The 17404-nt window shown below is 40.1% G+C and overlaps 1 protein-coding gene across 4 annotated transcripts in view; it reads right to left on the minus strand.

Moving 5' to 3' along the window:
* STAU1 (staufen double-stranded RNA binding protein 1) overlaps positions 1-15650 on the minus strand; it is a 32167-nt gene extending 16517 nt beyond the window's left edge. For 3 of the 4 annotated variants that reach the window (XM_074888010.1, XM_074888009.1, XM_074888007.1), the window contains exons 1-6: positions 15490-15650; positions 9585-9651; positions 4684-4958; positions 3734-3858; positions 1843-1999; positions 83-221 (exon numbers count right to left, since the gene is read on the minus strand). In XM_074888010.1, the coding sequence (XP_074744111.1) occupies positions 83-221; positions 1843-1999; positions 3734-3858; positions 4684-4876 (614 nt within the window). In that variant the 5' untranslated portion in view covers positions 4877-4958; positions 9585-9651; positions 15490-15650. The remainder of the gene's footprint in view (positions 1-82; positions 222-1842; positions 2000-3733; positions 3859-4683; positions 4959-9584; positions 9652-15489) is intronic. The other variant, XM_074888008.1, reaches the window with a different exon arrangement.
* Between the last annotated feature and the right edge of the window lie 1754 nt (positions 15651-17404).

Below are 17404 nucleotides of genomic sequence, written 5' to 3' on the forward strand. Positions count from 1 at the left end.
GATAGCATCAAAGCACTCGGATGATGAGAGCGGAAGTTCAAAGATATGAAACTGCAAAACCAAAAAATTAAACAATACATACCGTGGAGGATAAGTACCACCTCTCATAGTATAGTTATAAGTGGATCTCATCCCCGTATAAGGATCAATAGGTTTGTACATAGGTTTCTTTCCCAGTTTCATGCAAAGTGCATTTAACTCCACTGTGGGGGTTACACTGTCTAGATGAAAGGGAATATAAAGAGAGTTGTCCAACTGCCACAAGGAACTGAAACAATCTAAACTGTCATGCTGTCTCAAAGCAGCGAAAAATGAGCTCAAGTTTTGCCATAAGCAGTAGCTTAAATGAATGAATTCTGAATAGAAATGCTAATGAACACAAAGAAAATAAGTCTATATGATGTATATTAAATTAGCAGCCTAGTACAGTTGTGACAAATCCTGTTACAAAAAAGTGAATTTGCTGGGGGCTTTTTTTTCTTTTGGTTTTTTATTTTGCTTTAAACTTGTGAAGCTACCAATTTATTTATTTTTACAGCGTATCTAACAATGTGGTCTGCAGAACAGAAATTTCTCTTCCAAAAAAAAACTTTTAAATTAAATCAGCAGCCATGCTACATACCTTCTGTGTCTATTGTTTACTGAGAATGATCAAACGTTTCTCTCTGTACTCTATGACCTAAGAAAGGTTTTTATGACTCTTCACTTTCAAATTGCAACTGGAATTCCAAAAACCAGGTACATTGCTACTGAGGGCTATAAACATTCCTCTCAATGCAGATATCGTGTGGATGAAGAATTGACTCCCTGACTATTCTCATTTGAGAAAGAACAGTGACGTAAATGGTCATTTTTTCTACCAAAGACCTCACTAGCTCAAAACCCAGTGTGTACTCCAGTACAACAGTGTTTTGTTATAAGGCACTTGCCAAAAGAAAATGAAATTATGGAACAGATTCACAGACAAAATGAGTAATTGCGACCTTTAATATTTTCACTGTTGACTGCACAAAGTGTTTCTAAAGAACTTAGGTGATATCAGAAGACAACTGGCACAGAAGTTAAGTTTTAACCTTTGCTGAACATACTAATGCTATCCCAATAACTTTGAATTCAAGAGACTAAGAGTAAATGAAAAACAATCACACGTGCAGCTCAGATGTGAAGCTAGTTCATACTTAATCTTACATTTTAAATATATCTTAAAAGCAATCTTTGTAGTTAGTTCCCTAAGCATAGCAAACTACAACTTAAATGCTTTTATACAAATCAACACCTATTTCTCTTTAAAGAAGTACAAGTGATGCAAATTCCAGTTCTGAACCAATCCCTCAACACAAATTTAATAGTTTTGGTTTTGGGGTTGCTTGCTTTTTTTTTTTTTAAATTAAACACTTCTAAAGAAATCTTTATTGTCAAGCTTTGAATTATCCTATCAGAATTACCAAACACATTCATCTGCCCATGCAAAAGATTATTCTTTGCGTGACTGAACTCATGTTTTTGGGTTTTTTTTTGGTTTGTATTTTTTTTACTTAGTTCTCTTTTTTTAAGATTAGGATAAACATCTTTTCCAGGATTTCACCAAGTGTTACAATACAAAACAGTAAGTTAAGCAGTGGGTTCTTCAAGCCTGAATGATTTGATAGAAAAACCCTACACTTTTATCTTGTCAATATGATGATTTTTACCATGTTGCCTACACCAGAGATTAAATCAAGATTGTGTTCTCACAAAACTTGACAATTGCCATTGTTACATGCAGAATCACTGTTTTTATTAATCCTTATGCAACTTTAAAATATGTAATTTTTTGTTGAATCAGTTTGCTGTGGCATATACCTGGATTCTTGCCTTCACTACGAGATGGACGAGCTGTAGGCTTAGGGAATTTTGTCCCTTCCAAAGCTTTGGCAGCTGCTGCATGTTGCGCTTTTTTAATACTAGTTCCTTCAGCTTCCCAGTGCTGGTCTCCAAGAGTCAGTTGCACTGTAAACACCTCAAGAAGAGAAAACATGAATTTTATTACAAGCTGCTTCAGAATTCATATTAGACCCTCTTACATAAAACAATGAGTCTTTTAGTGATGCAAAAGATGAGGATATGGTAATCAAAGCTTTCTCAACTACCATGTCATCTCCAGATTTTGGGCATCGATAACATTTCCCTGATTACTGAACTAAGAATTTCAAAATAACTGTAGCTAGCAACTATCCTGCATACTGCATGAGATCATATAGGCTAAAAACCAAAAGACACAATGTGTACAGAAGTGACAGCTACATGGATAGCTAGTATGCCAACATTATTCTGAAGAGCAGCCTTGAAACGCAGACTTTTTTTATTCCACATAACTCAATTCTTGCTTTAATACTGTGGGGGTTTTTTGAATGATATTTTTCAGCAGTTCGAAGAAAGATAGCTCACATTGCACCATAAAAGCTTCTACATGCCCACAGGTGAGCACAAGCCTATTTGATTATAAAGCAAAGCTCTGTGGTACTTCTTTTTAAGTATGCGGGATAAGGAAGGATATATACTGCTCTATATTTTCACAAATTAATCAGACAACAACAAGCCAAGGTCTCTGTGGTAATTAAATGAAGCTTAATTTCAATCAGAATGAAAACAAGTGAACAGATGCTCTGAATGTTATTCCAATAGTTTTTGTAAATGCAAACCTTGCATCCTTTGCACATTGAAGGTGACATTACACATATTTTGGACAAAAGATTTTAGTTCTTAATATTATTCAAGGCAATTCCTCTAACATACAACAAACACTGTTCCAGGAAACACCTTAAGGAGATGATGTCAGATTAAGTAAAACACATCCCAGGCTGATTTTCCTTGTATGCCTTGACCTCACATCTCACACAAGAGAGATCCTACATACGGATTATAAAGTTTAATAATGCTAAAACTTCCTTCAGTGTTCTACTGCTTGTATATTTGCATATTCCAGAAAAACGATCTCTCTGCATACAAACAGAACACCAAAGGAACTGTGTATTGCTGAGATTTTGACACACTTAGAAGACATGCCATGATATGGGATGCACACCACATGCAGTCTACCCTGGGCATTCTTACAGTCCCACTGTGAAGGACTAAAGATTCTTTTGCTAAAGTAACTGTTCCAGAACAGATGAATGGTCACTGCTATTCAATCACACTGTACTTCAGGCAGTAAAGAACCGATACCAAGATCTTTGTTTTCCAAATATCAGGCAATTAGGATAGAAAGGTTCATTTTATTTACAACTAAAACAGAGCAACAGCAAAGCAACATTCAGTTATGACATGCACAAAAATTTTTAATAAAACATTCCAGGCATATCAATATAGATTTGTACCTTGCCAACTACAAGACATAAAAGCACTACAACTCCTTATGTAGCATTTTTCCTAAAGAAACATAATTGTCATAAATCTTCCCACATCTCATGGGATAATTTGGACTAAGAAACTATGTTAATTTTTGAAGTTGGTGGGATTAATCTCAAAATATTAAAATGCACCACAGGAAGACACAGAAAATTTTCAGAACAGTTGAGATGTAGAATAAAAGCGTAATATCTTTGCACTTCCCTACCATCGGTACTTTGGTGAGCTTCCCATTCCTCTCTGTTATTCTGTATTATCTTCCACCAAAAGCATATACTTTGCCCTTCCACTTATGAAACTGAAAGAGCATGAACAACAGCAATAAGAAACTTAGACGAATATTTACCTTAGAATGAGCTGGACCTTGCTCACTCAAAAGCTTATACTCAGGTTGAATCTTGTTGAAACGGGCTAACTCATTCACAAGACACATTGGGGTTTTCTCTTTGGGGTTTGCCATGTTTGAAGGAGCTGAAAGATTACATAAAATCAGATAAATGAACAAGTAGCTATGAACTCTACTACAATTTTTAATTAAAAAAAAATAAATCTCATTGGCTTAGTGTTTAGTTGTCTGCAATATACCACTTCTCATAAAAGATTTGTTGGAATGGACAGTTCTGCTCACTAGCCAAACTGGCAACAACCTACTGAACTTTGGGATTTCCAAGCAATGCTCATGCCTAAAAGACAGCATCATTAAATTTAATGCTTTAATGCAAGCCAGAAGTATGAATTTAGGAGACTCCCACATTTAGCTTGCATCTTATGTGGTACCTTTCAAGGAGCAAATCTTCTAAGTATTCATCATGGTCACTTGCTTTGAATAATTTCAAAAAGCCAGTTAATTTCGCTTTCTTTCTCCCGTTTTTCCCTGTTACCTATTTTTTATTTATTACCTTTTATTTGCTCTATTTTATTAGCACAATGTATTTATCATTAAGAATCTATCATAAAAGAACTAAAGATGATAGAACTAAACAAACTATTTCAAACAACACATTTTTTATATTTAAAACAAGCTACTTGTAGAAAAGACAGATAGCAATGTTTTAAAAATTCAATGATATACAATTTTAAGAATTCTTTACTATTACAAACATTTCAATTAATTATTAGAACTTTGTGGAAAACTTTCTGTCTCAGAGATTTCAGTTAATAGGGAGAAAGCATTACAAGATACTGTAATTGGACAAATATTACTTTAGAAGTACTTGTAGGTGCAAAACATCAGAAATATATCATGTCAAACTATAAAGACTAAGAATATATACATTTATTAACACTCAATCTTACCTGCAGCTGCGTTGGTGGATGTAACTGATGCAGAGGGTAAAGCAGAGTTTTGGATAGGTCTACCTGCATTTTCAGAGGGCAAAGAACTAGTAGTAGAAGGAATACTCAAAGGCTGTGAAAGAGATGGGTTTTTATTCAATATCTGGCTCCCTGCAAGGGCAGCAGAAGGATTCTGAATTTGAACTTGAGACATGTTCACTTCCAACCAGAGCAAATTACTGTAGGTAAACAGCTTTGAATGCAGGCAAACTCAGTGATGAAGCCAAATTGCTGACCTAAAATGTAAAGATGAAAAAAATATTTAGCATTCTCTAGCTAAGAATCTATTGAAATTATTTCTCCATCAGCAAAAAGGGGAAAAAGCATTCAATCAAGCATCCATTGTTTCCATTTTGTATGCAATAAGTCACTTACTCATCCAGTTTTAACAGTGTATTTCAATCTATATGCCCTATCATTTAAGTTTCACATTAATTTATAGGAGAAGTAGTCTAGAAGCTTCATTTATGCTTGTTCATTTAAGAGAACGATCCATCTGTTTTCCTCATCACTAAATCCACTTACAAAGCAAATCAGTTACTTAAACTGATAGCCACTGCTTATATACTAAACAAAGAGCAACTTTCATGAACAGATTGCATTTCATGCATTCTACCATTTGAAGTTAAAGTTTTTAACTTGGAAGGGCAAGCAATAAATGCAGTCTTTACAAAACAACTATTTAGAGCATGCACACTTTATCATAATCATACACTTTTTTCTCCCAGGACCAGCAAGAAGAATGCATAACCATTTATGAGGGGAAAACAACTGGTGTCCAGCAGAAAATGCCAAAGTAGCTATGACTGGGAAAAGCGAAGGTGTAAGAGTTCATAAACTATATAAGCTACATGTGTTTTGAAGGTTACTCCTATTTCAGTCAGAATGTGTCTCAGCCACAGTCCAAGCATCAGTTTAGTTATTTGGCCTTGCAACACTGTAGACAAGCACTGGAAGTGCTCACAGGCATCTATGTTCATTTAAGAAAAATCACAAGTGATGAACTTGTACCAGTCAATGTGAAGTATTGCGATAGGTCTCTCCTCCACTGACAAATCAGCATTAGATTTCTCTTTCACATGGATGCAACATTATCTTCATGCTCAAACAGTTAAACCTAAATATACACTAACGGGTTGCCAGTTTGAAGGCTATCATTGCTGCTAGAGTTCAGCTGCCCATATCTGCTTACGATCCATATATCAATTTATTTATTAAAAATAAATTTTACAGCCACGTAAATACATTTCACACGCGAAGGCACACATACACTGGTCACCTACACATTTTATTAGGGCAGCAAACAAAGGTTTATTCTTTCATAATTTATAGATGAAAAGGATAAGAGAAATCACTGCTCCAGATACCACCAGGGAGCTATTAGTAGCAACACAACTCCACTAGTGCTCTGTAAGCCTCAAATTCTGAACCTGTGAATGGACTTCCAAATGTAAGAGGAGCAGCAATGAGTCAGAGCGAAGTTTTTAGCCAGTTACTGACAAAACAAACCTGAGAGGAGAACCTAGATTAATACATTCATGAATACAAAGATTTATTTATTTATTTGTTCATTAAATAAGAGGAAAGAAGCTACTAGAACAGATACACCAACAAACCTACCATCTGGAATATTTTTACTTTGAAAAAACATCATAAACATGTCAGGCTTATCATACTACTGGTTGGATAACTTTGTTTTTTACTAGAGAGCAAAAGTAGTTCAGAAGACCTATAAGTAGATTATACTCAAAACAAAACCTATATTTGACTACTACATTTGCAGAAGTTACACATCGGGTGCATTATAACTGTGAAAATGGTATTAGGGAGTTTATCTAAAGGAACTCCAAGAAGTTGTAAGACAAAGCTGAAAAGTATGTAGAATAAGACTCCAGGGTAATAATTTCATAATCACTAAGTTTCATTCCCAGGAGCATCACTAGAAACACTGAAAATTTTCAAACATAATACAACAATAATAATTGCCTGGAAAAGACTATAAAGTCTTGCAGTGCAATAAAAAAAAGCTAATTCTCCTTTCCTACTGAAGTGTAATGCCCTTCAAAGTAACTGAAGTTAAACAGTTTCTAATCCACACATTTTAAGAAGACAACACAAGTTTTTATTTTGAAGCCAGTAACATCAGGGTCTTTCAGATCATGCTGGAAAGGAAGCCTGAAATTCTTTTCAGGAACTCTCCCTACAAGTACTCTGCTTTTAAAGCAAGGCACTATCCTTCATTTATTTGCCATCACCTGGTTTTAGAGAACACGGAATTTCAGCTCCAAAATACATACATTAAAGTGGTTTTCTAGTCATAACAATGCAGAGAACAGTAGTATACCAATCCCTAGTAATTTTTTCTCCCCAAGAAGGGAAGTCCCTGACAAGGATATTATTAGTTCACTTTCTATATTTAACAGCAGAGTACTACAGAACCTCACAGCAGTACAGCTCAGGCAGCTCTCTACCCAGCCCTCTCTCATCAAGAGTTACAGCCCTCAGTGTTCAGCCTGAAAAAGCTTTTCTTCAAACACCTCTGGTTAGAATAATATTCAGGACAGACAGTTCAGATGATATTCACAAAAATCTGTGGAGACTTGAGGTCACATCCTAGTGCTTGAAACAATAAGGTTTTGGAAACCGATCCAATTTCAAATAGACTTCAGCTGTGCACATTTGACAACCAGACAAAAAAAATTGCTGCAGACACATCCATAGCTCATAACCTGTTTATTCTCAGCATAGAGACCAATTGCCCAACTTCTTCAGCAGTCTGGCTGCTCAGTCACATCTAGATGGACTAGGAAGGACCTAGAAAAGTGAAGTACACCTCGCTGGAATTCGCCACACATCCCCCCCCAACCTTTCCACAAACTGCAAGAGTTCACCCCTTATGTACTTTCTGGGAATCCAAAGGACTTCCAACCTCACAAGAAACCAAGGATTGCCAGTTCAAGCACAGCTCGTTTTATAGTCTGTAAAATGGTAACAATCCCACCCACCTTTCTTTGCAAAATGCTTTGCAATTGTAAGTGTAGCCATGATTTGATGGCCAAAATTACCATACAAATACCTGGCCTCTGGAGCCATTAATTTAGCAAGAAAGAGAAGGTGTACTTGACATATGAGGGGTCCCTTCCCTTCCATGACTGTTTCTAAAGGTGGAGGAAGGAAAAGCTGCAATACCTAACCAAAAAGAAATTTTAAGGAATCAGTAAGCTATATCTTTACTTGAAATAGAAATCTGAAACCTGTAGAACACACTGCTGCTCAAGGTTTATCCCCAAGACATTCAAGTAGCTGAGTACCTGGCCATGCCAATCTTTTGCCAAAGCTGAACAGAAATTTATTATCAGGGAGAGAACTGAATTGCAATGAAAATAAAATTTTTCCAATGAATGTATAATTTTCAACCTAAGTGAATACAATGCTTGTTTCTACATAAATTGCTGTATCATCATCATGTTTCTCTCTCCTTCACCAATACACCAATCCCACATGTTTTTATATTCAGACCAAAAGTTGAATCTACATCCTGTAAGTTGTCACCAATTCAGAACTATTTCAGAGTTCATTAGATTGAATTCAGGCAGAACCAAAGCAAAGTAGGCATTATAAACATCTTGTGAATTGCTGAAATTCCACTTTACAAATTTCTGACAATTTTAGACACTAGGTAGTAACTTAAAAGATTATACCTTACAAGTATATACATACAAATAAATATTATGTTTTCTTTTAAAAAACATTTAGCTCATGCTTTGACAAGCAACTTCAAAGAACACTCTGACAAAACAAATCCCAGTTTTGTTTATATTTTTTCAGGTACCTGTGAAGTTTATGATAGTGTAGTTGATTTATGTAAAGTATTTCACTAGGGTATAAGAACTCACTGTCCATCATTGCACATTTAATTATAGGCTATTTGGGGATTATAAAAGGGTTTACAGTGCTTTTACAAAGTAATATGCCCTCTACCCTGTAACAGGCTTACAAAATCCCAACCATCCAACAAAAAGCACCATAATCTAGAAAGTTGAGGCTAACAACTTATAAAGGCTGTTTCAGTGGATAGGGAAACAAAGAGACACCAGTATTTGACAATTTTTCCATGTAATCAGGGGTTAGCCACTTCAAACTTTTCAAAACAAATACTAGTACAAATAACTGACCCCTATACAATACTCGGGGCATTGCTAGAACATAAAACATTGAAACATCACAAACATTGAAAGATAGGTGAATGAACAAATGTTTTACTCATACTATCTCAGCCAGCAGCTAATCACATAACTTGCTCCTTTCCCACTCTTCCACACTTACTTTTTGCTAACTCACACATTAGTATTTTAAATTTTATTGAGACAGTGTTGCTCTAGAATATTATCCTCGTGATGGTAATGGCTGCCATCAAACAGCTCAATGACCTATGGACAATAATAAACTTAAAGATATGGATTTTCAGATGACAGAGCACTGTTCCCCACTCCAGTTTTTAGATTTTTATTTTCTTTTGGCACTTTAATGCCTGGAATACTCCCAGAAATTCTGAATACATTAAAATGCAAAGTTCAGAAGTCACTAAGGTAACCGAAAGGCAAGTAAAGAAATGTACAAAGATGTGAACATAGTCTCAGGCCACTCAGCCAAAAAAAAATTAAAATCTTCCTATATAAAAGAATATAGCATTTTCACATAAAAGTTCTCCTGGGGATTTTTTGTGTTATAATTCTCAAAGGTGTTGTAGGTAGAAGCCAGAGGATCAACGGACATTTTCTGTTTTACCACAACTTGTGGTTTCTTTAACATGAAGAAATAAAAGGTAAGAAACTTTAATGTTTTAAGTAAGTTTCCTGTACCTTTAGGAGATCCAGAGAGTGAAGATTTGGATTTAGTTCAGAATAGGATATTTATGATGGAGAATGCCTAAAAGGAAAAACAAAGAGTTAGCATTTGCGTCCTAAAGCTACAAAAAGATCTTCTGTAGTAAATGTCACCACTATGAGTTTGCCTCATCTGTTTGGATGACAAGAATTTGTATGACCATTAAATTCTCACTGACAGACTGATCAGCAGAGCTATGTTTTTCTAAGCAGAAATTCCAACCTGATCCAGGAATTTTCTTTCCATGCTCTTTCCCCAAACCCAAGTGATTTTTCTTACACAAACTGTGGAATCTCACAATAGTGCTCTTTGCAGAATTATAAGAGTCACCTGCAAATCTTCTTTCTGCAGTAAGGCTTCCAATTACGTAGAAGTTAACCTTCTTCCTAACAGCCCTGAAGATCAGCTACTGAAATTAGACCTTAATTCACAAAGGCAAACCAAAAGCAAGCCACTAACCTGAGAAACTCTGTCAGCTATTAACTGCAAAAATCTGATACAAATTTTACCTTTTGGCTACTTTTCCAGTCTAATGATTTCACTCATAAATAGGCATATAAAAAGTCAACCTAGTGAAACCTATTTAAGAATAAAATTGCTTCAGTACTTAATATGAAACCTGTCACTGCATGGACTGCTCTAAATGGAAATCAAAACGTATTTTACTCTGCTTACAAATATAGCACAAAGTGTTTAATCCTTCTTTTCCATGACTAAAGCCAACTGCACGCAGATGCTAGCAACATTACTACCAGCAACAAAATGGGTAAGATCACAATCTTGATTAAGGTTAGAAGAGGATGTAGATAAACAAGCACTTGAATTTACTTCAGACAGCCATTTCAAAACCCTACAACAAATGTTAGAACTATAACCAGTTATCTTGGAAGAGTCCTGCAGAACAAGTGAGGATACAGAGCCTGAAAAAGGCAGACATCATGTCTATTTTTTTAACTGGAAAGTGAAGAAGGGAGACAAGAGGATTACAGTCCTATCAGTTCAACTTTTCTTCTGGAAGTTTTTCGGGAGCTTAATTAAGCACCTGGAAAACAAGGAAATGGGTAATACTCTCAGGTAGGGTCAAAACCAAGTTACATAAAGACAACTGAATTTTCTCCAGCCATCTCTAGTGGTGTAACCTGGCTCAGAAATTAATCACTTGATCTCAGCAGGAACAAGTGCGATGTTCTGGGCAGGCACTGTCTGCTGATCAAACACAGGACAGAAAAAACACCAATTGACACCAGCAGAGTGGGAGAAGAGTTACAACCAATATAACATCGTTACTTCACACAAGCCAATGCTGACAGGCTCTTTTAGAAAAAGCAATCATCATATTGAGATGCAGAAATGGAAAAATAGCCTGAGAGGTATCTGCAGTAGTCCTTCCACTCTGTACTCAAGTGTTCCTGAGCCCTCAGCTGGAGCACTGCGTCCACACATGAGTACCACCTTGCTTTAAGACAGATGTGGACCCAGTTAGCAAAAACAAAGTAGGAAAAGCACAAAACATTCAGCTTTAGAAAAATATGACCTATAAGAGAAACACTAAAGGATTTGGGCTTGTATATGCTGAAGAGGAGAGGGCTGGCTGGGACCTGACAACCAGCAGTCTTCAAGTACATAAAGAGTTTTTGGAGTGGAAAAGAAAAATCTGTTCTTCATGCTTAAAGTGTCGGATCTAGAGGCAAGAGGCTTAAAAGCGCATCAGGAAAACGCTTTCTGATAGTAATGGCTGCAATGAACTATACTGCTTTGGGTGGCAGAGGTGACTTCACTGTTGGCAAACTTTAAGTCATTGATAAACATCCATTTAGAACGAGGTTGGCATACCTGACACCGCAGAGGGATAGACTACTTCACTCCCTGGAGTCCCTCCCAGTCCAGATTCCCATGATTGTGGACACACTTTTGTGTACCTGACTGTAACAGTGCATTTCTGTCTCTTACCAGAGGAAGACAACGGCCTGGCTGTTAAACAACAGGTTTGGCAAAAAGAGGGATCTCCCATGGGTCCTACCGCAGACTTGCTCTGAACTCTGTAAACCACTTAAAAATACAAGAGAGATTAAACCCGCAAAGAAATGGTTTTTAATCACTGTCAGGACCAGAATATGGAAAGGTGTCCTGTTCCTTGGGATGTGCACATTCAGAAGGCTGGAAGTTAGGACATCTCACTATGCTGCCTGCTACAAAGTTGCTTGTGGACCCCATTAAAACATCTTTGCATTCATTCATGACCCACCAGCACCGGACAGGGAAGGCTTTTTACTGAACGAGAGCAGAGTAGAATGAGAAACAGAACAGATACCAGATAAAACCATCGAGGATCAAATTACAAGGACTTCTTGACATCACCAACTGAAAATCATGTCATAAACAATATCCAAGAAAAAGTTTTAGCTATAGGAAATGAGGCTTTAAATTAAGCATTAATTTCTTCCTGAAAAACAGATGCTTCATAACGTAGTTCATCTGAACAGTTACTGACCCTTCAGTCACGTAGCAAGGAAGATTAACTGTTCCTTATCAACAACAAACTGTTCTCAAAGCAGAAAAGTTCATTTATCCCTATTTCACACATGGGCAACTAGAACACAAACCCCAAGTCCTGTCCCTGCAAAAGGATGTAGGTATCAGAGGTGGGGGCTAGGCAGAACCGACACCACTAAGCGAACGGTGGAATGCACATTTACTCTCTGTCACCTGTATTTTTACATGCCCGTAGCTCTGTTGCCACTCAGTGTCAACCAACCCTCATTTGGGTAAAAGCACGGCACTGCAGTAGCGCTTATCTGCCACACAGGAACAATCTGCTGAGCTGGTCTGACAGAGGAGGCCAATCCCCCACAGCTCAAATCAGAATTTATGGTCACATCAAAGACAGACCCACTGTCCAACACCACCATTTTCACCTACTGTTTGCAGACTGGGGAATATTACAGCGCATTCATTACCTAGACAAAATACCAGTTAGAAACATTCCCTCTCTCTCCCTTTTTTTTAAAGGAGCTTTAAATAACTCAATCAAGATAAAAAAATATGGTGGCTGAGTCTCTTTTGTCCCACACTCAACCATTTTGGAGCACGAAGAACAAATTCCCACAAATTCTGGAAGGTTTGTTGAGATGGTTGCTTTCCTAATATACCTTTGAAAAACCCACATCAGGGGTAGCTTTGTAATATATAGCATAAAATTCTAAAGCGTTTGACTGCTACAACAGCTTTTAATAACAACATCTAACTATTTACAGTTAGAAAGTCTAAATAAATATTCGCTACCAATCAAGACAAAAAAAGACTACAAATTTTAGACTTAAGACTATTTACACAAAATGTAAAACATTAGCTGAACAATGTTTTCTTCTTAGATAAATCTTTTTCTATAATATTTGGGCAAGACAGAGTACATCTCAAAGGCAACATTCACTGTAGAAAAAGATTATGCTCTTTTTGAGTATGGCAAGATGAACTTTCTAGGGCGGAAATGCTGAATATTAAGCAAATTAGTTTGGGAGCTAAGACATGGATTATTAATAAGAGAACAGGTGATGAAAAGCTAAAATTTGAAAGTAAAATCTGAAGGAAAAGAGGGAACTAGCAGATGTACACATAAACCAGACAGTTCCAAACATAATGCAACATAATAAACCAGAAAGTGGTAAGTCAATCATGAATAAAGATAAATGCTTAAACGCTTACTTCTAGCTGAATTAGTACTGCAACAAAATATTTAATGATTTTTTTTTTCCCCTGCAGTAGAACAGGTCAAAAAAGCCCACTGATACTGATTACAGTTATCATGGTAATCAGTGCAGAGATCTCCTCTATTGTTCCAGTTCCATCTTCAAGAACTCTAATAAAATAATCAACCCCTCAGCAAGGATCCTAGACAAAGCAATTAAAAAAATTTTTTTTGAAAGTTCCTATGTCTTCAGAATAAAGTTGCTGTTCTTCAGTAAGATCTGAAAGGCACAGAGCAGTTTTCAGTTTTGCTCTGACTTTGTACAGTTACATCACCCCAAATCTATTTCAACCTATGAACACTTTAATTTTGCCACGAATTACCTAATACTTTGACTGACTGGTATTGATAGTGAAAACATGATTAATGACAAATGTTATGAAAAATTTCAAAGAAAGAAAGAGTGACTGCTTAAAATAATAATAAAAAAATAATTGTATCTTGCATACACCCTTTTAAGGAGAGTTTTGAAATGAGATTCTGATCCAACATCAGAAAATAGAAAATACAGTAAAAAATTCAACTCATTGGCTCTTTAAATTTTCATCAAGATGTGACAGACATCCAGTGAATATCTCTGTAAAAGTTTGAAAATACAAATTTGTTGCATATATGAGATGATCAACAGATAAATCACTTTATTACATCATAGCTATAGCTGTATCATTAAAACTCAAGTTCTGATGTTCGACAGTATTTAAAAAAAATACATTTCTGCCAGTTTGAGCAAGGGAACTATGTAGTACACTTGCATGTTCTAGTTAGAAAAAAGATTTTATAAATATACTATTCCAAAAGCAGACAAAGGACTTCACTCAGTTATTTTATTTCACTGCTATATATACACCTAGCTTTCATTTACATTCCAAATGATGTTTCTCCCAGGTTTGCCTTAACCCTGCCAGCAAAGCAATGACAAAAATACCCAACAGATGCATAAATCAGAAAAATGGCTGTCAACGTTACTAGCTATAGTATCACCTAGACGGACAACCCAAACAAATTAAACCCTGTAAAACCTCTAGGACAGATAGAAGCAGTGTAAAGATTTAAAAGGAACTTGTTGCTGTTACATCTCCTGAAAAACTAGTGTTGTGATCCAAAAACAGTGAAAAGAAAAGTGAGGCTGGTGCAGTGATGGCTGCCAAACCCAGTGGGCAATGAGGAGAAAGTGTGATGATGCCAGTGTTCAGAAAGCAAGCTAAAGCTGCTAATACCAGCTGTCTCAGTGTTTGCACTGTAATCTGTACAAGAAGGCTGGGGGCGTCTCCTGCTGTTGTCACCATATCTACACCTTTTATCAGAACAGTCAGACAAGTCTAGTTCAGTCTCCGGAGTTTTGCTACCAAGATCATGTGCCCCTGAGACTTTGCAGAAGTCTGTGACTGTTGTCACCTGCTCTGGGCAATCTGGAGAAGTGGGATGGCTACAGCCACTTTCTCCAAGGGGTTCAGAGAGCCTAAACCAGCTGAGCTGCCACCAACCCCTGTTCCGGGGGGGCCCGAAGCCACCGCTGCCGCTCTCCCAGCTGAAACGGGGACTATGGGCAGAGAACGATTGCCAACATCACCTGCCTGGAGCACTCGGGGTGCCTGGTGCTGCCGCTTGCCCCGTCTCACAGAGCTCAGGGAGCCCAGCCCCGTCGCTGTCACTTCCCTCGCCGGGGCCGGCCAAGTCACCTGCCGCCCCCGCCACTCGCCCCGCGGGCTTGGGGGCGCCGCGGCCGCTCGGGCAGGGGCCTGCGCTGCCCCCACCAGCGGCCCTGCCGAGGCTCAGCGGGGACGGCCCTGCCGCGACCTGCCCCACTCCCCCCGCGCCGGGTCCCCGCCAGACAGTGGGGACAGGGCTGGGGGCTGCCCACCCGGCCCGCCGCCGCCCCCGGGAGCCGGGCAGAGCCCCGTGGACGGACGGGAGGTGGGAAGGGGAGGGGGGGGGGGGGGAGGGCGGGAGAAGCGGCGGGGGGAGGAGGGGAGCAGGGGGGAGTAGAGGGGGGCGGGCCCGCCCGCCATGGGGGCTGTCCCCTTCCCACAGCCCCGCCGGCACGGCTCGGCGCGGCCCCCGCTAGGCCCCGCCGCCGCCACCCCCCGCCCCGCTGCTTCAGCGCCGGGGGGAGCCCGGGCCGCCTCCCCCCTCACCTGGCTGCCTGGGCTGCGGCTCCCGGGCCGGCTGGTGGTGCGGGCCAGCGGGCGGCTCAGTCCATGGGCCGGGTCCCAGGGGGGGCCGGGGGGCGACCGCGGCAGCGGAGGGAGGCGGCGGGCACAGGGCAAACACTAAAGAGAATGAGCGGGGCCAGCTCCGGCCGGGGAGGAAGTGACGACACGCGCCGGGAGGCGGGGCAGGCGGATAGCCAATCAAGAGCGGCCGAGCCCCCTAGGGTACCGCCCCCCTCCGCGCTCTCAGCCAATGGGCGCGGGTGCCTGCTGGGAGCACCGCCCCCTTCGCGGCGACTACAAGTCCCGGCGTGCCCGGCGAAAGGGCCGCGGCCCGCCTCGGGGCGGGGGGACTACAGCTCCCGGCCTGCCCCACCAAGATGGCGGCGCCGGGGGGAGCGGGCCGGGTAGGGCCACTGCCGCCACTGCTCGCAGTCGGCTCCTGCGGGTGCAGGGTCGCTCCCGTCCGCCTTTCTCCGGGACTGGTTCCCCTCTCCGCCTGCCTCCTCCCGCTCCGGGGACCGGCCGCCGCGCTCGCTCAGCGGGCGAGGGGGATCCGCCGGCCCTAGCGCGGGGGGCCGTGTGTGTCCGCGCAGGGCTGGGCCGCGGCCGACAGCGCCTGCGGGGCGTGTGCGAGGCCCCGCGGGATCGGAGCCCACCCTGGGCCCGGCCGCTGCTGGCAACGCGGCTGCGTATGAGGGGCGAGAGGCCGGCGGGCCCGGAGCCCCCGGCGGGGAGCTGGGCTCTGCGCGCCGCCCGCCGTGTGCCTCCGCTTCATTTCGGGGGGGAGGGAGAGCAAAGACGTGTCTAGGAAATACACATCTTCTACTTCCATCACTGCACTTCTCGGAAAGGAAAAATCTGAAACGAAAGAAATGCAGAACTTGCTTGGGGCCCCTGGGCAGCCTGGTCTGCTTGTGAAGAGAAAGGAAAGGAGGCCGAAGGCGTATCCGCATTCACCGCGGGTGCATTCAGGTTAAAAGTCAGGGTAAAGTTACTTTCAAATGAGTTAATAGCGAATGTCAGCCAACACAACTAGGGAAGAGCATTTAAAAAATCTCAAATTTCAAAAGAGAGGGTGGGAAGGAAAAATCATGCCGAACCTAAGAAAATAATACAAGGAAAATCAGTAAATAATACACACAAAATCCTTTGAGCAGATACTGCCCAGGAAAAATTACACAACTTGTGTGTACAGCAGCACATAACTGACATTATTTAACGCAGCAGCTAACTGGAGTACACTTAGATTCAAGCTTTAAATTTGAATCTAAATAATATATGTAAAAGGTATATAAGCTAAATCTGTTTAGTTCCTATGCACAGCTTTAATTTGCCCTCTTGCATCTATTCCCCCATTTCCCAAAGTCCTCCCCCCAACTGCCAATAATTAACTGCCACTACCTCAGCCATGGCTCTCAGTTATTTTGTGATTGTTTCTGCTGGACTCTTGAAATTACTACCTGGAACGAATCCATGTACATAACTAAGTCAAAGCAAAAATTTGAATGCATTTATTTTGCATTAAGAAAGCAAAAATTCCAGCATGCCACTACTGAAGTCTATAATTTTTAGTAATTTTAGATTTGTCATACAAATTGAGCCTTTAAATACTGTTATGTTCCTTCAGAGACCACAGCTCTTGAAAGAAGAGTGAAAACTACATTAACAGCAGCATGCAGCTGTCCAGTTAACTCCTGACATAGCAGAAGTTTCCCTTCCTGGGTCACTGTACCAACCAAATTGCCCTACAAGATATAAATAAACGCCATCATCGATTTTTTTAAAGTTAAGTATCACTAAGTATTTTAAAGACAACACTTTTCCTAACCTGTGTGATTTCTGAAAGCAATACAACTGCTTTTTATAACAAATCTGTTATAATGCAATGCAACTAGCA

This window comes from Strix uralensis, chromosome 18, assembly GCF_047716275.1.
Source record: "Strix uralensis isolate ZFMK-TIS-50842 chromosome 18, bStrUra1, whole genome shotgun sequence".
In the NCBI taxonomy this organism is placed as follows: domain Eukaryota; kingdom Metazoa; phylum Chordata; class Aves; order Strigiformes; family Strigidae; genus Strix; species Strix uralensis.